Source organism: Hirsutella rhossiliensis (genome assembly GCF_020360975.1).
Source record: "Hirsutella rhossiliensis strain HR02 chromosome Unknown scaffold00017, whole genome shotgun sequence".
NCBI lineage: Eukaryota > Fungi > Ascomycota > Sordariomycetes > Hypocreales > Ophiocordycipitaceae > Hirsutella > Hirsutella rhossiliensis.
This window is the reverse complement of record NW_025408683.1, coordinates 43,654-67,157: the sequence shown is the minus strand read 5'-3', so window position 1 is coordinate 67,157 and position 23,504 is coordinate 43,654. Positions and strand designations below refer to the sequence as shown.

Here is a 23,504-nt window from a genome sequence, read left to right as displayed (position 1 = left end):
TCACGAGAAGTTGCTTCTTCTTAACGGATCCCACAGTGACGAATATCTCGGCCCCGATCAGACTTGCCAGCTGTATCGCAGCCTGGCCTGTTCCCCCGGCACCCGCGTGTATTAGAATCGACTCGCCCTGTCGAAGCCGGCCCAGTTCGTGGATGCATACCCAGGCAGTCATGAACTGGACTGGTAGGGCAGCTGCTTCTACGAACGAAGTTTCAGGGGGCAGCTTGCAGACGCCATGCATCTTGCTCCGAGCATATGTCCTGAAGGCCTCCACCGTGGACATGGCCACACGGTCCCCCTCCCTGAATTGGCTTGCTGATCCAGCGCGCGTGACAATCCCCGAGCACTCGTAACCGAGAGCATCGCCGTACATTGATCCAAGCGCAATCAGACAATCTTTGAAATTGAGGCCGACCGCGTGAACTTCGATCTCAACTTCATCAGCTTCCAGATGCTTGGAGGCTTCTTCGTCTTCTACAAACTGCAGAGAGTCCAACATGCCTGGCGACCCGATCGTGAGCCGCAAGGGGGGAGCAGATCCCCACGGCATGTCTGCCGATATTTTGGTCAGAGCCGAGGTACGGATCACTTTGCTGGCATCTTGCGCCATCTTTAGCCTGCACACTCGCAGCATGCCGTCCCTTTCCTCGTATGCAGACTCGTAGCGATTTGCAGGGGCACCAAGAGTCAGTTGTGCTATGCGGGCAACAGAATTGGCCCAGGACCCGCGACTCTCGGAAGCAGGATTCAGCGCAATCGTGACGAATTTAACAGCCTCCTCGACACGGAGTACACGGGCGAGGCCGTCCACCAGGCTGAAAGACGGAGGTGACGAGCCATCACTAGTTGCACGGGTCAGCCATATGACGGTATCGCAGCTGGTCAGGCATTGCTGAAGCTGGCGGAATTTGGTCTCATCGAGGCCCTGAAGCATCGGCTCATATAGCTCGTCGGTGAAGATGAAGAGCGATCCTGATTGCGCCTGCAAAGATGCGGCTTCAGATAGACTGACAATGTGGTTCCGAGCCATATTGCTTATTCCCAGGCAGCTCTGGACCTCCGAAACAAGCTGGACCTGGCTTTCTGTGCTTTGACCGGTGACTGTCACTACATTGGGGGAGATATTCAGCGCGGGTGCTCTGTCCGGCTTTGTGGAAATAAGAACGCTGAACTCATGGCAAGCGTCATTCTCATAGTCTCGAAAAGCGAAATCCACTCCGGTGAAGCCACGTTTGAGGAGCACATCGTGCCATTTGCTCTTCGATATGCAAGGTCCGTCGGTCCTGTAAGCTTCAGTGCTCTGCCACCACCCGGGTAAAAGGCCCATAGTGAAGTTGTTTCGAAGAATGTCCGGGTTCGTGATCTCGTATAGAATGAGCTTTCCGCCCGGGTGCAAAAGCTCGAACACGTTTTTCAGAGTGTTGCTGAGGTCCTTTGTGGCATGGAGGACATTAGCCGCGACCACGACATCGTAAGACCCCGGATCGAACCCCTGACTGCCCGGCGTGGTTTCAATGTCCAAACGCTGGAACACCATGCTTCGATAGCCATGGAACCTCTCTCTTGCCTTTTCGAAAAAGCTCTCCAAGATGTCGGTGAATGTGTAATCGGAATATAATGCCGTTGCCGAGACGGGATCTCCGTGGCTGGTCAAGGCCTTGAGGATGTTCCCTGTGCATCCTCCTGTGCCCGCTCCAATCTCCAAGTAGCGAGAGCTAGGGTTCTTGTGTGCGTACGCTGTGAGGTAAATATCGAGGCTTTTAAACGCTTTTGGCATGTTGGAAAGCTCATGGTATAAGTCTGTGAGAAGTTTAGACTGTATGAGAAGTTCCAAGACGTCGATCTCAGAACGAAGGATCTGCGTCAACTTTCGACCGACTGTCACGCAGACTCTACCCTGTGCGTTGGAACTTTCGACTTCCTGATACAATGACTCTAGATACCGGTCGTCAAGAGCAAGGCTTGTCCATGAGAGGTTGTTCTTGGCCTGTATGTTCCCTCCATGTTTGTGTATTTGCTCGCGTGCCCAGCCCAAATACCTTTGCAGATGAGTCGGCGTCGCAGGAGAACACGAATATCTCATATCCCGCTGCATTCGGAATAGAAAAACAAACAACAGAAATGTGAGCTTTTCGAAGAATGCGACAGGCTCATCGTTTGCAGCTGACTTGACCGCACACAAGTCTTGGATCTGTTCACGGCCCAGCAGGTCCAGATCAGGCTGCCACTCAAGATTCCAAGATATTGGTCCTTCGTGGGCGTCATCTTCCGCAAGCCCGGAGCCACCGATGAAGGAGAAGCGGGCGCCATCGATACGAGCGCAGACATCAGCACCTCCCTCTGTCAAGGCGGATATTTGAGCCTCCAGCCCCTGGTTGTCCAAAGCGATGAGATGTGACACCACCGTGACTGAGCTGCTCGGCGGCCAATTGAGTCCAGAGTTGGACACCCACATCCGTCGAATAAAGGAGGGAACAAGTGTGTTTGTCTGCAACGGCCCTCCTTGGGTGTGAGCTACTAGAGGGAGCTGTAGAAAGCCGTCCAGAGTACATGGATGCACCACATGTGGCTGCCTCGGGTTGGTCTCACTCGTCTCGGACCACTGAAAAGTCTTGATACTGGCCGTTGCTCTTGTGTCATCGTACCGGGCGTTGGTGATGGATTGGAACAATGGACCGAACCCGAATCCGTACTGCTGCAAGCACTCGTACAGCTGTCGTACATCCGCGGCGCGGGTACATTGATCGATTTGTTCTTTGCAGGAACTTCGAAAAAATTGACGCACCTCCTCCTCTTCGCCCTCCCCGTGAATCTCGGATAGAGTCGTGCCAGGGTCGATGCGAACCAATCCTTCGCAAATTTCCAACCACCTACCGTCGACGTTCGAGCATAGCCTGAACAGCGACCAGCCGACATCTTTGTTGGAAGAGTTCGAGGTCTGACGAATGGTAAATTGTACCTCAACTCCCCGAGCCGTGGGAGGGATGACTAGAGCTGTTTTGAGCTTGACGTTTCGAAGCTGATAGCCGGCGATTGGATGGTTGGACTCCGAAGCCAGCTGTTTTATTGCCTCGATAGCCATGACCAACATGCCGGCAGCCGGGTAGAGGACTGTCCCGTTGATCTAGCAGACTTTAGTAACATGCTGAGGAGCTTGTAAAGGGTATAGGGTGTCCACCTTGTGATCTTCCATCCAGGGCAACTCTGACAATCTGAGAAAGGTACGCCACTTCGCATCTAGAGGGTTCCAGTCGCCCACCTGTTTCCCGAGGAGATCCAGTTTTGGCTGCGAGCGGAGTCTCAGGCCCTTGCTGATCCGGCTCTCGTGCATGTAGCTTTTGGAGTGGTCAAAGGGATATCCCGGAAGGTCACAGAGAGCCATGAGGTGCGCTCTCGGCACATCACCATGATTGATGTAGTGAATATCCACGGGAAATCCCAGGCAGTGTAGTCGGCCAGCAGCCTCGAGAATTGATACTTGAGCCGAGCACCCCCGACGAAGGGAAGAGAGATACACCATCTGCTTGTTCCTGAGATTGGTAATGTCTCGGACGGGCTCGGCCAGTGCGGGATGGGGCCCGACTTCGAGACAGACATCGACCTGAAGCCTGTTCAAGTGGCTTCCATCAAGCTTCTTGCGCACGCTATGCGCGCATATTCTCTCGATAGCCTCGTCAAAACGCACGAGAGAAACCATGTTTTGCGCCCAGTAGGACGGCTGGCAAATCCTGTCAGTCGATATTCTCTGCCCCGTGACCGTTGAGATCATGATCGCAGAGGTGCCAGCCTCGTGTCCCGGTTGAATGTCCTGGACCGAGTCCAAGAAGTCTCCGGCCACTTGCTCCATGTGCGGCGAGTGGTAGGCAATGTCGACCTTGAGCTTTCGATGAAATACTTGTGACTTCTCGAGCAGCAACACCAGGGCATCAATCTGTACTTTGTCTCCCGATATGGTCACGTTCCCCGGGCTATTCCGACATGCCACGACAAGAGGGTGTCCCGATGCTGGAGGCATTGAGTCCAAAAACTCTTTCGCACGCTCCGCCGTTACTCCGACTGAAATCATTGCCATGGTGACAGCGCAGTCCAAGAGTTTCGAAGTATGGAGCCCGCGCATATAAGCAATCTTCCACGCCGATTCGCGTGATATGGATCCAGCACAGTACCTATGGAATGCCACCAGTTAGCATATAGTTTCGTCTTGGGAGTCGGTGACCTCACGCCGCGGCAATCTCGCCTGAAGAGTGGCCGATGACAGCGCTTGGCTTGATCCCGTAGGCATGAAGCAGTTCCACCAAAGCGACTTGCAAAGCCGTGGAAAGGGTCTGGCTGAACTGAGGATGGTGGATTCGGCTGGAGTCGGCGGGTTCAAGGAGAGATTCTGCGCCGTAGTTAGCCAATACTCATCTCGGTCAAGTCATCCAGAGTTGAAGACCTATGAGGGGCCATTGACACCCCAGCGAATGCAAGTATGACTCGGCAGCCTCGAGACTGAGGCGGAAAACATCGCAGTCGAGGAGCTCTCTGCCCATCTGAGCCCATTGTGCTCCCTGGCCGGTGAAGATGAAGGCAAGCTTTGGCCGCCTGCTTGGCCGCAGCGGCTTGGAGATGGCTGTCTCTGGCAGGCAGAGGGCCCGCGGCGTGAAGCAAAGCGAAAATGATCTCCAAGCGAGCCTGCTCCTTCGCGAAGCCAGGGTGTATGCAACGTGACTCAGATATTCGTCTCTTTCCCAACCCTCAGCAAACTCTAGATTCTGGTAGTGATCGGCCAAAGCCAGCGTGACACGGGCTATGCCTCTTTCATCTGCGGACGAAAATATAAGGATCTTGGGCGTCATCTCCTTGGGTCCTTGTCCTTTGAAAAGTGGAGCGAGCCAGCGCTGGCTCAAACTAATGCGTCCTGAATCAAACACACTGCCAAGCAGAGGAACTTCTGTAACGGTGTTATGGTTTCCCTTCAGGTTGTGCTCCAGCAAAAAGTGATAGGCGTCGTCAACAACAGCATGGGCATTGGCACCGCCGAATCCGAACGAGTTGACCGAGGCTCGTCGAAGTCCAGGTCTAGGCCACGGAATCGCAGACCTCGGGAATTTGATTCGCAAATGTTGCTCGTCTATTTTGCTGTTCACAACATCCATGTTCGTGTTGGGGGGGATGACTGCTGTTTCCAATGACAGGATGGCCTTGATGACCCCAGCAATCCCGCAAGCGCCCTCGAGATGACCGATGTTAGATTTGACGGCACCGCTGCCTAAAGTTGGTTAGTTCAAGCGTTGAAGTGGCAGGGAGGGGAGTTTATACACGTATAATGGATTGTCCGATGCACGTCTTTGACGAAAGACGTTTCCTATAGCGTTTGCTTCGATCGGCTTAAAACTCTCGTTAGTTTCATGAACAGCATAGTCAGTGAAATGATTGATGCCCGTAGACCCGAAACTTACGTCTCCTACAGGCGTCCCCGTTCCGTGTGCTTCACAGAGCGCGGTTCGACTCATGTCTAGGCCAGCCTTGGCGTAACACTGTCTCATCAGCAGCTCTTGGGACCTTTGACTGGGTTGGGCGATGCCGGGCGTGAAGCCATCGTGGCTTGAAGCGGTGGAAGCCACCACGGCACGAATCGTATCCCCATCTCGGATCGCATCGGATACTCGCTTCAGAATGAGGACCGCTACCCCTTCACCCCTGGCGTAGCCATTTGCACGCTCGTCGAAGCTCCAACACCGACTGTCTCTTGAAAGCATGTTCATGTCAGAAAGAAGGAGGAAGGGATCGGGACCCAGGATGAGGTTGACACCCGATGCGATGCTCTGCGTTCGTCATTCAGCGATCAGAATCATGCTCATTCACTGCAACATTAAACAGACGATTGCCACGCACCAGATTTGACTCTCCCGACCGGAGATTTTGGCAAGCAAGGTCCAACGCTACGAGGCTGCTTGAGCACGCGGTAGCGATGTTGACGCTTGTCCCGCGCGTGTTGAAGAACCAGCTTACTCTGTTTGCATTGAGCGCGATAGTTAGACCCGTGGCAGCATAGGGGGCGGCGTCATCAACATCCTTGTGGTACATGGTTCTGTAATCGTCTGTGAAACATCCAGTGAAGACTGAGGTGTTGGAGCCCGCAATATCCTGCATCGAGATACCCGCTGTCCCTGTTTCAGCATTTGTCTAATGACCACGGGAGAATACCCACCGCTCTCAAGGGCCCTATAGGTAATCTCAAGGAGATGGCGTTGTTGGGGGTCCATCGAGGCGGCTTCGCTGGCAGAGATGGAGAAGAAGGGGGCATCAAAAGCAGCAACGTCTTCGCTGAGGAAGTGACCCCCTTGCAGAGCGACCTTTTAATCTGACAGTCAGAGCCGATATAATTGGGCCCCCACGGAGTCATGGGGGACACAAATGGCGAAGTGGACTGACTGTGTCATGTCTAGTACTGTCTGGATGATAGATTCCACCGAGGTTGATGCGATCGTCCGGAAACCGCTTCGACGCGCAGCGCTTTTCCAAAATCATCTTCCAGAAACCTTGGCTGGAGACTGCATCTTCGGGGAATCGTAGCGAGAGACCGATGACCGCGATCGCATCCGTGGCATCCCCTTGCGCGGCCGTAGAGCCTGGTGGCATAGACTCCATGGCGTTGGGTTTGCAATGTTTCAAGGTGCCAAAGACACTGTTGATTTCCTGTGTCTTATTCCACGAAATTCTTTTCGACACCACGCCTGGTTCTGCTGGCTTCGGGGAGTAGTCGTTGGAATAGGAATCGTTGTTACACGTAGAATTAAGTGGGAGTGAACATTCTGTGGATTTATGGCATCTCTCCGCCACACACGATGCATGTACTCTTATGCAATTATTATGGACTTCTTGTCTGATTTGATGCCGATCTAGTAGTGGCTTACATCTCCAATCCTGATGAGGTTTCAGGCACAACATGTGACAGCTTGTGGTGGACGGCGTGTGTATGCTTGTCAGCAGTGTCCTAAGTTGCGCCCTGGTATTTGGAGGCCTACAGTGGATACAGATATGTATGAAATAGGTTGACACATAGATATAATCAGGCGAGAAGCATATTGAGATTGAATCTCAAGCAGTCTGCGCCCCCTCTATAAGGGAAGTGATTCTACATGGGGCCGAAGCCGAAGGACCCTCCCTCGGCACTGTCTTGGCTCTATTTTCTGCATGCCTCTTTAGTCGTTCCATGCTATTACTGTCTGTAGGAGCTGGTTCGTAATTCGCGGTATGGGACTTCAAGTTCATGCTATCATCTGAACTGGAACAACGATATCAACGATATGAGGTCGCGGTATGAAGTTTGGAGAAAACAGTTTGGACGTTACGTATACATAACTATTGCCTTTCATCCTTATTTTTCAAGCACTCGCAATATCCATCCAGTCTCAGTCGCAGGAACATGCGTGTACTGACTGTACTCGTTGCCTGCAAAGGCAGCATCTCACCGGTGCGCGCTTCCACAATTCCGGGCCGTCGCCAGCTCACAAGCATCCAATGGCCACTTTGTGACAGAGCTTGTCACGCACCCGCATTCGATGTTGCACCTGTATGGATACACAACACAAACAGACAGATCATTGTGCATGGCACGGTATTCCTGAAAAGGTCACGCCGGGCCCTACCTCCAGATATCTTGATGTGTCGCTCTGCCGTCAATTCTGGTTGGCAACGAACTAGGGGCGCCGGTCGCCAGCAGACATTGTCCACTTTTCATCCACTACCTCACTTGCTGGGTCGGCAGCGCTTCATCGTCGACAACTTTCATCTCGCACACGCTGTCCGATGGTGGATAAAAAGACAACGACGGCTGCCGACACGGCTTCGGGGCCAAGCCATGAAGAGGCCGCCGTTTGAACCCCGGACGAGCCCGCAGAGGTCGGATGTAGATACGAAGCCGTTTCTTGGCCCGGCCGCCTATTTTCACCTCGTGACGTATGCCCCTGCTCGTGTTGGCCGGTATCCAACGTCGCTGACGATCATGTGGAAGACTGCGCCTCTGCCTGTACCTCGTCAACGTCGAGGTGACGACTTTGAGTACTTCGCTCGTCGCCATCACGAACGACCTAGATGGATTCTGCCAGATCGGATGGCTCGTTTCGGGATATCTCGTTACCTACTCACGTAAACTTGCCATTTTTCGCTGGATTCGGCATGTCGCCGCAAGCGGCTGACGAGTTGCAGCATTCATCGTGTTATTGGCAAAACTCAGCGATCTCCTGGGGAGGAAGTCTTCTATCATCGGGGCCGTCGGCTTCTTCACCTGCTTCTCGGCTGGATGTGGCGTCGCCCAATCGATGCCTGCTCTGTGTGTAGCCCCCGGCCGAGTCCAATTCTGGGTCGTGAGCACTGACCCTGGTCGATGGCAGGCTTGCCTGTCGCGCGTTGAAAGGCATCGGAGCGGCCGAATGCCACTCCATGGCCATGATTGCCTTCTTCGAGGCCGGACCGCCACGTTGGTATGGCGCAGGAGGCGGCCTTCTCACGTAATTCATCGCGCTGGCGACGCTTTCTGCGCCACTTCTTGGCGGCGTGATCAGTGAGCACGACGTCGGTGGAGATTCCTTCTCAAGTATGATGCCCCATCTGATTGTGCGTCCATCATCTGACCAGTCTCTCCGCAGTATTCCACCAGGAGCCCTGACGTTTCTCATGCCGGTGTTTTCGATCCCCCGCAGGTTGCCCAATCATGAACATCCGAGTTGTCTCCAAGCCATTGTTGAGAGAGATTGATTTGGTTGGGGCCGCGCTGCTCTTGGTTGCCACAATGCTTCTCGTGACGGCTGTTCTTCGATCAGGAGACGATGGCATGTCGTGGTCCTCGCCCCTGGTGGTTAGCTTCCTCATCTTGTCGGGGATCAGCTGGATATGCTTTGCGGCCTGGGAGCGGCACGTCATCAAGAAAGAACACGGGATCTCGCCTCGAATATTTCCATGTTGGTTTGTGAACAATCGAGCCTGGATGGGTATGTTTTGGTGAGTCACTCCATTGTGACGGCGGGACGGTTTGGGCTGACTGCTTGAATGATATCCTTCTTGCGTGGCATGCTATTCAACGCGATTACCTTTGACTTGCCCCAGCGCTTCCAGAATGTCGACGGCTTGACGGCTGTGGATGCCGGCATTCGTCTTCTCCAGTTCAGCCTGGGAGGGCCCGTTGCATCCATGACGACCGTAATTGCAGGCAGATTACTGATACCAGTCTTCTACATCCTTGTCCTCGGGTCATCCCTGCAGCTAATTGGCACGGGACTACTCGCCTCGATCCCGTCGACTACAGACCTCGAGCGTGCGCAATACGGATATCAAGTCATCGCCCCACTCGGCGTCGGGGTGACGTTTGGCATCTTGATGCTCGGCGTACTCTTTACCGTCGAGAAGAGGGACCTGGGTAGGTTTCACTCCCGTCTAGACAGGCGAGCGGCCGCCGACAATGGCTGCAGCGACTGCCACCGGGGCCATGATCCAGATCCGGGTGCTGGGAGGTGCCATAGGGCTGGCCATTGGGTCCAACATCCTCAATGTGTACGCGTGCTCGCATTTGGCTCCGTTTCTTGCCCCGGAGAAAATCCGGAGCATCCGCAGAACGTCGAGTTCCATGTCCCATCTACCCGCCGACTTGCAGGTGGTCTGGGCCCGTCAAGTGTTTGCGCAAGGCTCCCGGTTACAGATGGTCCTGGGAAGCGTCGTGACGGGCGTGTCTCTGCTGGCGACTTTGCTGGTGTGGCGGCGGAAGCAGTTGGTAGCGCGCGCAGATTGGCGGTGAAGGCAAGCTTCGAAGGCCATTCTTGATTCAAAGTACTAGCTGACACGACGTCAATGAAGCCGAAAACGATGCCATCTGCAACCAGGGTGAGGTCTGTTGAAGAGCGTACCGGTAGTACGTACCAACCCACCAGGGTCAAGGGGGCCTGCTTAGAGGCCCTGGAACTTAGTCAGCGGCAGAGAGGGCTCGGCAAGTTGTTGATCCTTGCCGACTTCGTTAATTCTTCTTTGACAACGTGTCTGATTGTGCCGCCGACAACTCTCCCTGATCCGACGGCGCATATTATTATGAATGCTCAGAAAAAGGCGTTGCATGTCAAATGCAACTTGCCGCCTCCCACTCGTCCAGTCACCCTTCCGCATCCGCGTCGTTAAACTGTGCGAGGCTCAAGCTGACAACGCACACGCAGACTGCACAAGCACAGTGTCATGACGACACCAACTGTCGAGCAGAGTGCAACCCTCGTGATCGACCAGCCTCCAAGCATGACCAGGGTCACGCATCAATGACACGTCTCCCTGTACAAGCCGTTGAAGGTCGGGAGCTGCCGCCGTCGCGCTATTGCTCGTCAGCACACATCCTTGCCCACCGACTCACCTCGCATATTCGCCCCTGCTTCTGCCTGGCCGACTGCGTGCCTCGCTGATGGCTTCTTTGGCTCTACCCCCATCTCGATCGAGTTCACGTCCATCAAACACACCGACACTTTGCTGGTGCCTTGGCCTACCAAGTACCGACTGAAAAGGACAGACGCAGACGCGGCTGCACATACGGCCTAACATGCTTGCCTCCTGTGCTGTACAAACCCTGACCCTAGTTATTATGTGCATACATACATACGAAGTACGTGGCCAAAAGTCCCTACCCTTGCGCCCTCCATCAGGCTTGGTCTTTGCTCGAGGACACACGCTCCATCCCAAAGAGCCGAATGGCCCTGTGCAGCGCGGCATCGCTGATGCTAACCCGCCTGACTACCGCCCGGACACTGGACGGCCTGGCATCTTCCATCGTCTAATCGGTGACCGTGTTTACGTTCTTCTGTGGAGCTCTCCGTCCCGAGCAGGCGTGGCGCGGGGGATCCCTTCATTTATCCAACTTCAAGTACCGTCGAATCAGAGCGGTTGCCATCGACAACCGTGGATCCAAGCCTAGCTGCGGAAGTACGCGCTTCATGGCCACCAACATCAAGGCTAACCGGCCGGACTCGACAAAGTCCTCCCCCCCCTCCCGCTGTGGAGACTGAACCGAAATCGTGGTGAATGAGACATAAGGCCTTTCCGGCCCATCAGGTTCTCCTCGTCGCTTTGCCGCTGGACTTCGTATGGAGATTGCACATGCACGCCTTCCATTTCAAGCTCGTCCTGCCTGGTCCAAGTGGTGCGAAGCCCGATCCTGGCTTTCTCGCGTGGGATAAGCTGCTGGCGACTGCGTTGAATCTCGGGCCCTTCATCTTGGACCCGTTCGAGGTTCTACTGTATCCGTTGAAAAATAGCTGGCGAATGGGCGATAGCAAGACGGGCCGCGATCAAGTACGTCCCGGGCTCGATGATGCTCCAGTTTGGGAACATGACGGAAACCCAAGTCCCGTCCTCGAGAGGGTCGTTTGTTAAAAAACGCAACGCATCGGAGGATGGACGTCACCATGCCCCTACAAACTTCTTCTCATCAGTCACAGGTTTCGCTTCGACGAACAAAGATCAAGGCAGAGAGGGATATACATGCTCCCCGCGGGAAAGGTCGGTGTCAGGCCGATCCTACTCGCTTCGTCGTGTGGAGTTTCCAGACCACTGGAAGCGGCAGAATAAGCATGAACAAGTCGATGGTGGCGTTGGGAAGAGGGCCCTATTGGTAGCAAGTTGGAATGTCGATGCAATGACCACCGGGTATCGACTTGTCCCAAAGAAAGGCTATCGGAGTGCCCAACTTTTCGAGGAGAGGAGCGAGCTTGGTCGCATTCGGGACTGGAGAGATCGGCCACCTGCTCAAGGCAGGAACATTTAGTGTGAGACAGGATCAAGCCCGGAATTATGAGCCAGTCGTCCGTCAAGGCCAAAGGGCTTGCGCGCCAGCCGCTGCGCCAAGGATCACAGGGCGACGAAGGCATGCTTCAAGACGGTGAAGGAGATGGCGACATCGCGGAGCAGCCAGCCGACGTACTCGTCTTCGTAGCCGGGAGGGGAGGAATGTGGAGCTGGTGCGTGATGAGACGACGTGGCCGGCAGATTCAAGCTAGAGTTTGATGCTGCTGCATCCGAGCAAGTGCATCAGCCAAGAAGAATGTCTGCCAGTCGTCGAGCCTGTTAGATAATACCAGGGCCCGGGCTCAGCCTGATGGCTGTCTACATACTTGAATCAGTGAGCATGTAGAGCACACCGAGGACGTAGCTGGCAAGGGCAGTGGGAAGGTTGCCCTGGACCAAACTGACAGGCCATGGCTGAAGATGACCATTAGGGAGGGGGAAAGGAAGGACGAGAACTGACATGAGCCTCGAATATGTGTATACAAGCAGGTCCATCCATTATTCGCCTCGCATCTGTGCGATGCAAGGTCAGACTGGGATGTTAATACTCCGAATGCTGTTAAAACAAACTCTAAACTTGACCATATTGTAAGGCCGAATGCCGCAAGAGCCGTGCCAAAGTTCAAGAATTAACCTATTTTTACCAGTCTAATGTTTCCCGGGAAACAAACGCAGAGGCAAAGTCTCGTGGGGTATGTTATAAGTAAGAGGGTCCAAAGCGGCAATCGTACGGAGCTGTGTATATCCAGCTAACCATTTGGTAGTACCATGTAGCCAAGTGCTGAAGTTTATATGTCTCCTCACCGGTGCGTTTCGCCGCAATGTTGTTGGCAAAATTTCAGCCCACCGAACATAGACTACAGAACGCTGATAGTGTCTCGCTGCGACATAAGCAGACTGGGCATTGCCCGAGGGTACGAGCCGTCTGCATAACATATCCACCTATTTGCCTTAGCAATTGGGTAGACGTCTTGAATTCGGGCCGCGGTCCCAGAATGTCCATGGTCAACATGTTCTGCGTGCTCCACGAGGGCCAGACCTTGTCATCACGATGCCATGCTTACAAGCTGGGAAACCTGAAATTTGCCTCTCTGCGCGGGCAGTACTCCGCCTGGGACGAGGTCGCGGGAGCCTGCTACGGGATATACAAACAGGGCCAAGACGGAGGAGGAGCAAGCCGGAGATGCTCGCTGGCCGCCGATTGGAGACTCGGACTTCGGCCTTATTTTCTTTCCCAAGTTTTCTCCGCGTCGCAAAGTGCTGTTGGCCATTCGCGGCCGGTGCGCTGCCCTCGGCACGATGTTGATCCAAAGGCGGACGGCAGTGATGGTCCCAGTGAGTGGTCGAGCCCAAGGGACATGGCGCACTGGGCGGCCGTTTCAGTATGACCCTGGACGATGACTCGTCAAGGGAGCCGAGGGCGTCAAGGACGACGACAGGGAGTCTCCGGAAGCGGTGGGGGGAGCATTCGGCTCTTCTAGTCTCAGCCCCCGCTCGTGTATCGGGCGCAACGACGCTCTTCTCGAGTTATACTTGGGCATCGCGAGAGCCTTGCGGCTCTACGACCTGCGACTGGTACTGGGTTTCGAGGCCGTGGGGGTGGTAAGAGAGGGAGAGTACAGGGTAAAGGATCACTTTATTGTCGGCAAGGAAGAGTCGCTGATTCATGTCCGGAAGGCGACGGCGTGACCGACAGTGCGAGGAGCTGCTGATATCTTCTTCGGTCAATGATTGCAAAGTCAAAGTGTCTAGAACTTTAATGCTTGGTGTACACAGCCAGATACTGACGAGATTGTAAGCTTGAAGCTTGGTCTTGACACCACTCGGCGGCTTGACCACCTCCATCCAAGTCTTGCTCAGAGTCATGTGGTCTTTCATCGTCATATTTTCTCGTTCTTGGTTCCATTTCACCTGTTGCTCTCGAAACGTCTGCATCACCCAGCCCAGCCACGTCGCGCATATCTTGGCAATCTGCTCCACTGCCGTAAAGGGGAGTAGATGGCCGTGGCCGTGAACCATAACCTCTTTGACCTTTGCTTCCGGTGAGCCTCCAGAGCCACCCACACCTGTGCCAGCTATCTTGATGCCCTCGCGTATCTCATCGAGACAAAGAAAAGTCTTTTCTCCCACCACCCACAAAGTCGGTGGGCGCAGACCGGGCAGGCGATGGAAAGTGCTCCGCAGCTCGGGGCGGTACAGCGGCACAAAGGCGCTTAGCGGATCCATGTCAGCATGCGTATTGCGGTTGATGTGGATGCGACCGTCGGGCTGTCGGGCTTCGAAGTTGGCACGGAGCTGTGCTAGGGCTTCCTGGTGCTTTGTCGTTGTCAGCGTGACGGGCGGGTCGGACCGGTCGGCGTCGGGAGGCAAGTCCGGATAGAGAGCGGTAGGGAGGTCACGATAGCCGTACTGCATCATGCGCTCGAGTACGCGGGGATCCCAGCCCTTGGACGCTCTCTTCTGTGAGGCGGCTGCGCGGTTTGGCCAGAGGTCCTTGCGATGGGTAGTGAAGTTGACAGGCCCTGTGGGTAGCCCGTTGAAGCCCATTACCGGGGGGGAGAGCTGAATAACCGGGTCAAGGAGGATCATGGAAGCAAAGAGGCGTGGATGGAGGTAGGCCAGGTTGGTTCTGAGGGCGGCATCAGTCACAAGCTCGGGACGGTGCGGTCTGTTGCGAGGCATACATTTGGCAGCCGCCAAAGCTGTGGCCGATGCCGACGAGCGGCCTGGGCATCTGGTCACGGAACTGGTTGATCATGAGAAGCAGATCCCGAGCATGATCCATCCACGAATCTGTTTCGAAGTCAGGACTCCTATGTCCCTGCGAGCAATTTGGGACGCACAATCATTGCTCAGCTTGCCCTCGTTCAGGACGCCGCTCATGCCGAGACTGACGGCGTCTGCGATCCATATTCCCCGGATAGCGTAGTCATTGGAGGCAGAGAGTTGGTAAATCTCATCCCATAGAGGCTCGTACAGCTCCTGCGCCTCAGGCTTCAGCGCTCTGGCGTTGTAGCGCTCGGAACAAAGACAGCCTTCCTGTTACCTTGGAGAGACCAACACCATTTGTGGCGATGATGGTCAGGGCGTCTTTCTCCTGTGCCCCTGAAAGGGCCGGGAGAGGCGTGTATTGCTTGACGTGTAGATACAGCACCTCCTCCTGGCTGGCCGCAGTCGAGCCGGCATACTCGCGGATGTGGCAGGCGGGGACCTTGTGCTCCCTGACGTCAAAGTGTGTCCTCTGGCGCATTCTGGATTCTGGGCCCTGGCGTTGTCCCATGTAAGTACCTTTGACTGCGGTGTCGTGCATGCAGTACTGATGATGGCGTGGTTGCGTAAACCATAAGGGTAAGGTGGAGGATGAAGTCGAGAACATTGAGCGGAGGTGGGATGTCAAAGACTCCGCTATGCTCATCCCTGCACTTCCAAGCCGAGAGTGGCCTGCAAGGTTAGATTCTCAAGGTACTGTACAATTTGAAGTCCTAATACTGTAGTATTTGAGAGCATATACATCTACTGCAGCAGCAGGGCCTCGGGTGCTCTGCGAGTGTTCAACTCTCCAACATACATGGAGAGGGTGGAAAGGAGGCTTTGACCCTGGGCCATCATATCTGATTCATGCCATCGTCAGCCCTTAGACGCCTTCAAAGACCGACTCTCTCTCGTCACGGCGCGGTTCCTGGGCCTCCGTGGCGCAGGCACAAACAGCCAGGCGAGAGTCCACCATTCCATTGTTCCTGTGCAACGACTGACACCTATCTCCATGCAGGTGCTCGAAGCGCAGACAGGTAGGTCAGCATCAGCCACCACTACCTCGTAGCTTCTCACCAATATCTCCGTATGACGCCCTTGCCCTGGAGACAACAGCGGCTCTTCGCTACGAGCGGGGCGAGTGCGACACACAACTCCTACAACTACGCCGAGGGCACCATAACCTGCCCCATCGCCCCCGGTAAGCCTCCGCCTTTGTCCCCAACGACCAATCTGCATTCTCATTCACAAACGCTGGATCCAAAAGAAATCTCGACCTACTCTCCTGCCAACGACGAGCACTTCTCTTACTGTGACTCTTCGCGGCCCGACACCTTCACCGCGGCGCCCAGCTCGTGGTGCCCGTGCTCGCCCCATTACGCTCCCGAGAGCCCGGTGCCAGGCCCTTTGACTGCGCCATCCTCCTGTCAGGCGGAATCCCCTAAGATTCCCGTGTCGCCCCTGATTCTTTGCATCTGACTCGCGTCGATGCCAAAGCAGGACTCCTGGTCCACATTCCAACTGCCAACATCTGGGGCGGAACGATTGACTGCACGCCGGCACCAATGAGGTTCTGAGTTCGCTCCGTCGGCCGGACTGGCGCACCAACTTTGTCCTCTCGGGCGGCCACGGCATCCCGGCTCTAAGGACCGACAGGACCTGTTGGGCTGCGTCAAAGCCGTGCGGCGCACGCTAAACAAGGCGGTTGTGGCTTAAAGATGTTGTGTTAGAAGACAAAGGTTGCTTTCGATCGATGGGGGCGATGCATGTATAGTACAGTGGTAGCTCCGGTACTCGTGAGACTCGACCTTGTCGCCGTCAGGCCTGGCTAGAGTAGTCAGACCACTGGCGGATAACTGTGGAACGGGCTAAATCGAACCTTCATCGTCCTGCTTGGACCAACTGGGGACGGGATTCAGACTGGTGTGGTTATTGTTAGACGAACCGAGCTTAAAAGAGCTTATCCGCGAGTCTAGACTTCCAAACAAAATAGCGGGCAAGCCAACAACACACCAGGATTACATAGATATAACGGCGTGAAGACAAGCAACCGAGTACGAGTGCGATTGTTGCAACCAAGGGCCCTCCAATAGCAGACACAAGGGGGCCCGGACGATCAACAGGCAATCACTGTCAGCCTTCGTTTACACCATCCGTGTACCTAAAAGAAAAGAGAGGGAGCGAGAATGCTGAGTCGACATGTATGAACAGCCTTTAGACGTGTACATACAGTCCACCGCCAGCCCTGCGCGTCTTTGACCACTCCCGCCAATCAGTACTGTCTAACATGCGGTCAGGAACACGCCAGATGTCACAGCATCAAGTTCAGAAGGAGTTCTGACCGCAGGTACGTGCTTCCGCGTCTGCCACTTTCCGAAGCCCTTGCAGCTACTATGTCAGGGCGACATTGCAGCCGCTTCTTTCTGCTATGCTGCATGATCCACTCACAAATGCTCCATGACTTGTATGCTCAAACAAGTACTGTAAGTGCTTGCTAGTACCAAGTTGTTGGTTTAAGTTTGGTGGCCCTGCGAGCGTTTTTACACGACTTTCACCACCAGTTATGTGTACGAGTTTCTCGTTATATCGTACCCGCGGCGTGCAATAGAACTAACAGAAACCAAAGCCACTATCTTTTGGGCAAGCAAAATTCCCGCCTACATGGCACGGGATTCAACTCGATATCTTCTCGGAAAGGGCAGACGACCTCAACAGGTCTGTCTTCGTGAGTGACGTGGAAGCACAAGTGACGTAGAAGCACATCCGCAACAAGGCACAATGTCGGCACAATGCACGTCTTCAACAAGTCTGCTATTTTCTCACATGCCAAAAGTCGAGTTTTGCTGAATTCTCGCTGCAGTCGACCTATAAGCATTGACCTCTTGCAAAGTCTTTTGATGAGGGTCGAGAGTCTTCTCAGAACGGCACGCAAACGAGGCTCTCATCCAAAGTGTAAACCACCAGGGACTTTTAACGCTCGAGCGGAAATTTGAAGCTTCGGCTTAGAGTAAAAAAAGATCATGTGCTCCACGCATGTATCATCCAAAATGTACACTGTCGAATTTCGATTTCTTCAAATATGAGACACACTCGACTTTTCCGTTCCCTGTTTATCTCCCTTGTTGCTGGCTATCTCCTCTTCCGTAGCAACATGCTGACTTCCACGCAAGGCGAGACTTCCCTTGCGAGATCCCGAAATAGCATATTCGGGGCCAACGACACCATGACCCGACTTGGCCGCCTGGACCAGCTGAGGGTTCTCGTTCTTGAGCTTGGCAAAGTTTCGTTCGGCGTCCCACGTCCATATGCTGTCACTGGCAAACACAAGATTCATCTCCTCCAAGGTTCGTTGGTTCGACTCGGGGTATAGAGCCCAGACCACAAAGACGCAGAGGATGTTGACGCCGCCGAAGATATAGAGCGTCTTTTCGTGAAGCCGGCCAAAAATGGTGGGCAAGAGCAAGACCTGATGACATCGTCAGCCGATTCCTATCATCTGGCCTGGACTGACAGTAGAGGGAACGATGCTAGGGCTTACCGTCCACCCGTTCCCGATCGACCAGCCGACTACGCCCCAAGCGTTCCCCTTGGCGCGAACTTGAAGAGGATAAATCTCTGCGGCGTAGAGCCATGGAACCGTGAGCCATGTCGCACCAAATATGGCTGTATACAAAAAGACAAAGAACGTGGCTGCGCCTCCGATGCGATCTCGAGAACTCGAGTCACCTGCGTTGATGGTCGCTCTCGCCAGGCCGCCGGCTGCAAACATGCAGATGCCTTGTCCGATGGCGCCCCAGTACAGGGTCCAGCGGCGTCCGATGCGATCAATTGTAAAGACACAGATCAGTGTCGCAAACTGCGTGGATGTCAGGTCTGCTAGGCGAAGCCGAACTGAGGGGAACTTGCCATGTACGTGATGTTGTTGACGCCGCTGACCCAGAGCCGGTTCTCGGAGCTAATGCCAGCAATGGAGAAGATTTCCGGGCCATAGATGGTGATGCCCGCGATGCCAATCCATTCCTGCAGAATCTGGAGCCAGATTACGAGTTGCACACGGCGCCCCGTGTGTAGCTTGCCGGACCCTATTCCGAACAGCATGTGGAGATAGCTTTGCTGTTGGGCCGTCTCTTGCTCGAGATTGCGAATGTTGACAATGTCTTGAAATTCGGCCTCGGCCTTGACGCCGTCTTCCCCTTGCTCGCCACGGAGACGGCCCAGGATGAAGCGGGCCTCGTCCTCTCGGCCTACCTTGACGAGCCAGCGGGGCGACTCGGGCATAAGCCAAACAATGATGAAGAGGAATATGAGAGGAACTATCTGAAAGGCCACTGGGAATCTCCAGATGAATGAAGATTGAGGATCATAGTATTTGGAAGTGCCGCTGTCGATCCCATCAGCATGCGTCACTTGTGGAAGTGGCGGCCGACTCACAACTCCAGCCAGTAGGCCACGACGACGCCAAAGATGTTGAGGGTGAACTCGATGGCGACAAACTGACCCCGTGAGGTGTGGGCCGCTGTCTCGGTTGCCCACACGGGCGTGATGGCGTTGAGCACGCCCGTGCCGAAGCCATTGAGAACACGGGCTGCACGTGTCAGCGCGTCAATATCTCTAGACGGGTGGACATGATGCCCCGACATACCGCAGAACATCCAGGGCGCGTTCATGGCTGCCGACTGCAGCGCGGCGGTGAAGATGCACCAGAGACATGCCAGGCCAATTGTCATGATGCGACCGTAGCGGTCTCCAAACCAGCCGCCTACCAGACAGCCCACGAGAGTGCCGGGGAGGTAGTAGACGGCTACCTGAGAAGAGTGCGATTAGCAGTTTTCTCGGAGACTGAGTAGTGCGTGTAAGACACGACTCACGATTCCTCCCTGCAGCAACGGCTTGTCGACAACCACAATTCTCTGCTCTTCATCCCAGTGGCCAAAGCCCATGCGCTCGGCATAGTCGCGCGTCGTGTTGACGCCGCCCATGAGGCCCTGGTCATAGCCGAAGAAGAAGATGGAGATGCCGGCCACGATGCAGACGGTGCCGAGCAGAGAGCCCTTGTAGAGCCTGTTGGCCACGTTATACTTGGCCAGTCGGCCTTGAGTCGGAGCCATGGCGAGTAGGCTGGCGATGCAAGATTGTATGTGCTCAACTGTCTTTTGTCGAGCCCGTGCGAGAGCGTCCTTTATCTCGGCAATCTTCAACCCCTGTTCTCCGCTCCGCCGACGTCGGGTCCGCCTCGTGTCACAACTCCACACCGGGTCCGTTGACGGTTAAACAAACAATGTTTTGCTAGTTTGGGGCTCCCGTCACATGACGCTGATGCTACGGTCGACTCTGGGTCGGGTGAGAGAAGCAATCGATGCTATTGGTGAATCCGACCGACGGGTGAGTCCATTGTTGGGAGTATCCATGATCCCCAGCCTCCCCGCATTTTGCCCCGTCAATCCTGGGGAGTCGTGATTCCAAAGCATATGTGGGCCGACTAGGAAATGCCTGTGACGATGTGTGCCACTTCCCCAGAACTTCCCCAGATTATCCCCCGCGGGGACCAAAGATGACACCAAGGCACGACCAACAGAGCGGCAACGGCCTAACACTGGGGATGAGTAACGTGCATCGTCTATTCGAGCCAACAGGACCGTAGCTTCGTGTTCGAGTTGGCTGGCGAGAGAGCCTAGATTCAGCATCGGATGACAGGGCGACGCAGACCGAAATTGGTGGACGTGGGCTCAACGACGATCGATTGTAATGTGCTCTTGATAGAAGTGACTTTGCTTTGCTCCTCCCAAGACCTTTACCATCGATTTCTTTGCCGCAAAGTAACTGGAGATGGACTGAAAGAATCCCATTGATTTGGCGTTTCCATACATATTATAATCCTATCATTTCTGTCGATGGAGTTTGCGAGAGCGCGCCTGCGATTGTCTCGGCGAATCTTGACTTGCTTTGAGAGCTATTGCACCCATTACTCTCAAGAGGCAATATTAAAGGCATCTGAAGTCCACAGGCAGCTCCAAATGACTCATCATCTATTCGCCCCGTTGCGTGTTTGGACCTGATGCAGATGGAGCATGACGCCGTCGCTAAAAGAACCCTGGCCGGGTGCGACCCGTCATCATTCACGAACTCGGCACACAACCGTTTGCAAGGGGCTCCAAAGGTATATATACCATTATAATGTTCTCGGTTGTTGTCCTTGAAACACGGGCGCCCGAAGGTGGTCACCTTTGAGATCACCTGTTGTCGACCGGATGGCACAATCTCTTTTTTAATTGAACCGCGAGCGCCCGTGTTCGAGTGGTGCACAGGGCGAAGCTTTTTTTATGCCTTCTCTGGCCACATGTCAGTAAACTCGAAAGACGACAGTTGATTGGATGACCTGGCGCAGTCGGTCAAGCTCTCACCCCAGCAGCAGGCGAGTTCACAAAGCACCCTCCTCCTGCTCGGCACCATTCGAAGGGTAATCGGCATTGGGTTCTGTGACACGAGATTCCGGCTGCAAGGGCGGCAATCTTTCAATCTGTGCTTCGGGACGCCCAGAGCCATAACTTTGACTGCTTGTTGGTTTCGCAACCTTGTAACTCGGTCCAGCCGAAGCAAGCTTTGATGGGCACATCTGTGGGACAGCGAACAAGTTCCTGGGCCGCCTGGGAGAAAGAGCAAAAGTTGCCCAATGTCTCTTTGAGCGTCTGTGGTCAGGGTTGAGCAGCACTTTGCGCCCGGTCGCGGTAACGAGACGATTGGCGGTGGTGGTGTTCAAGCGTCCATCATTGAGACACTCCCGCTCCGAGGTATAATACCACTCTGAATCGCGTTCTCTAAACTAAAACGAAGCATGTCAGTCAAGCTTGCCCCTCAAACATCCACAAGTAAGCACGCACAATTTTAACCACCTAGGGTTCGCGCTCTTGTCTGAAATTGGTAAGCTCAAGGTTGCAGTTGGTCTCGCGCTGGCAACTGCTACGAGCCCATAAGACTTTCAAGAGGCCAACAGTATCCTTCAAGACCGGACCCAAACTCGGCAAGTAGACGATCTAGAGGAGTTCGGTCGGCAAGGTGTCCGTTAGGGCATCATCTCGACAGCACATGAACTTGTCGCAACGCGTGTAACGGCGGCAAATCCGCATCGGCATCGGTTTCACATGGCTGACGCCAACCTCCCGACGCATTGCCATGTCAAGATTGGAAAGTTATAACAAAGGCGTCGTGAAGATGCGATGGATATAATAAGGTTATGGCTTCTCGAGAAGGTAGAGTTATAATAAGGCGCGGTTGAATCAATGGCAAGTAGCCATCTACGGCAGAAAGATATGGCATAGGGTGTTTGGCAGGGCGTTACTATACGGAAGGCAATGGCCAATGCCACCAAGGGTCCCCTAATAGCCAAGTCCGGCCCGCCATCCAAGATTTAGACCCGTATAATGCAGACTATCTTTAGGCAACACTCTGCTGCTAGAACCTACCCTACTTGCCTTGGCTGATATGCCTTAACCTTGTCGACGGGAACACAGGTAAGCCCAAGTTTCGTGCACAGTTCTCTAGCAGCGTCTAGCACAACACAAGTTCCGCTTTCGACCCCGCCGTTGACAACGTGCTTCTTTATTTTACGGCGAGTCAGATAGCGATGCATCACGTTAAGCGGGCGGCCTTCCAATTTGAACAGCTGGGTGGCGTTGACCTTGCGATCCTGAATCGTGAAGAAGACCAAGCGGCCCCGATACGACAAGGCCATGTAGCCCTCCCTCGAGCCGACGCCCTCGACATATGATCGATTGCATGGGCATTCTTTGCCGGTAGTTGCGTAGCTGGAGTCGTGTCGGCTTGCTCGGTGGGCGAATATCCTGTCAATTGGATTCCAAGACAGCCCAAAGTGGTCGCATAGTCGCCTAGCAACATCGAGCTTGACGTAAGTGCCGCCCTCTGGCCGGCTCCGCTTGAGGATGCGCCTTTCAAGGTCTCGGTTTTGAAAGAGAAACTGGGTCATGCGCTGCGTCGGGACCCCGTTCAGCTTGAAGAGAAGGGTGGCATTAACCTCACGGTCCTGCGTGGTAAAGAAGAGTCGGTCACATCCACAGGACAAGGCCATGTAGCCCTCCAAGAACCAAGGTTCTCTGACAAAGTCAAAGCACCTGCCGTCATGCTCAGCGTGAGCGACGTCTGCTTGGCCAGAGTCGGGCTCGTCACTCCTCGGCTCATGTCCGCACTCAGGCATTGCGGTGTCCATTGTATTTCCAGGCGGCGCAGAAGTTTTATCTTCGTCTCTGCAACGAACCAGACTTTCGCGGCGCTTTGCTGGCCTTTGACCTGGAGGGGAGTCTTCATCATTGCAGGTGTCTGCCGCAGACTTCTCCATGGACGATGGTGGGCCCCAGGCGGCTGAATGCAAAAGGTCAGAAACTGTCAAGATCCGATTTTCCTGGGCGGCGTTCTGATTCGAGGATGCACACACGGGTTCCCGTGCCCGCTTGTTGGACACAAGTGACTGATCCCACCGGGCGGTATCAGGAAGTTGCTCCCTGCTGACAGTCAGGCGATTGGTCCAACTGAGCTGTATCGGAGAAATACTCAATGCTCGCATCCACAAATGGTAAAGGAATAATTATCGGCATCAAATTCCCGCTCTTCTAGGAACTGGTGACACGGAGCCTCACCTGCGGTGGGCCTATGGCTTGGATCTTTGGAGAGTAGGTGATGGATGAAGTGAACGGCGCCCATCAATGGTTTGCCCTTGAGATACAGGTACAGCTCAAGGGCACCTCGGTACCAGTCCTGTGAGAGAGAGATGGGCTTAAGTAGACTCGGTTGGTGGTGTGGGCGCAGGCAAGTCTGGCTGGCTGTTGAAGGAGGCCGTCTCGTCCAATCGATGCAGCAACGCGGCGTCTAGATGATGCAGCGGTTGGCTGTGCCCCTTCATCTCGTATATTAACTTATATTGATACCCGGGCCCCAACCACTTCGAT

At 54.5% G+C, this 23,504-nt stretch overlaps 5 protein-coding genes across 5 annotated transcripts; 2 read left to right on the top strand and 3 right to left on the bottom strand.

Moving 5' to 3' along the window:
• Positions 1-7,846: 7,846 nt before the first annotated feature.
• HRG_10740 (major facilitator superfamily domain-containing protein) lies at positions 7,847-8,653 on the top strand (the record flags this gene model as incomplete). The annotated part of the gene is made up of 6 exons (XM_044869210.1): positions 7,847-7,944; positions 8,000-8,133; positions 8,194-8,317; positions 8,379-8,468; positions 8,550-8,581; positions 8,634-8,653. 6 exons carry the CDS (start codon positions 7,847-7,849, stop codon positions 8,651-8,653), a joined length of 498 nt encoding a protein of 165 aa, XP_044715559.1.
• A 401-nt stretch (positions 8,654-9,054) lies between these two features.
• HRG_10739 (uncharacterized protein) lies at positions 9,055-9,775 on the top strand (the record flags this gene model as incomplete). Its single annotated transcript, XM_044869209.1, has 2 exons — positions 9,055-9,400; positions 9,453-9,775. 2 exons carry the CDS (start codon positions 9,055-9,057, stop codon positions 9,773-9,775), a joined length of 669 nt encoding a protein of 222 aa, XP_044715558.1.
• A 3,548-nt stretch (positions 9,776-13,323) lies between these two features.
• On the bottom strand, positions 13,324-15,046 carry HRG_10738 (alpha/beta hydrolase family domain-containing protein; the record flags this gene model as incomplete). Its single annotated transcript, XM_044869208.1, has 6 exons — positions 13,324-13,374; positions 13,585-13,725; positions 13,813-14,425; positions 14,481-14,589; positions 14,640-14,778; positions 14,843-15,046. 6 exons carry the CDS (start codon positions 15,044-15,046, stop codon positions 13,324-13,326), a joined length of 1,257 nt encoding a protein of 418 aa, XP_044715557.1.
• A 2,574-nt stretch (positions 15,047-17,620) lies between these two features.
• HRG_10737 (sugar transporter domain-containing protein) lies at positions 17,621-19,655 on the bottom strand (the record flags this gene model as incomplete). The annotated part of the gene is made up of 6 exons (XM_044869207.1): positions 17,621-18,013; positions 18,086-18,403; positions 18,454-18,928; positions 18,979-19,132; positions 19,190-19,352; positions 19,416-19,655. 6 exons carry the CDS (start codon positions 19,653-19,655, stop codon positions 17,621-17,623), a joined length of 1,743 nt encoding a protein of 580 aa, XP_044715556.1.
• Positions 19,656-22,003: 2,348 nt separating this feature from the next.
• HRG_10736 (uncharacterized protein) lies at positions 22,004-22,756 on the bottom strand (the record flags this gene model as incomplete). Its single annotated transcript, XM_044869206.1, has 1 exon — positions 22,004-22,756. One exon carries the CDS (start codon positions 22,754-22,756, stop codon positions 22,004-22,006), a length of 753 nt encoding a protein of 250 aa, XP_044715555.1.
• Between the last annotated feature and the right edge of the window lie 748 nt (positions 22,757-23,504).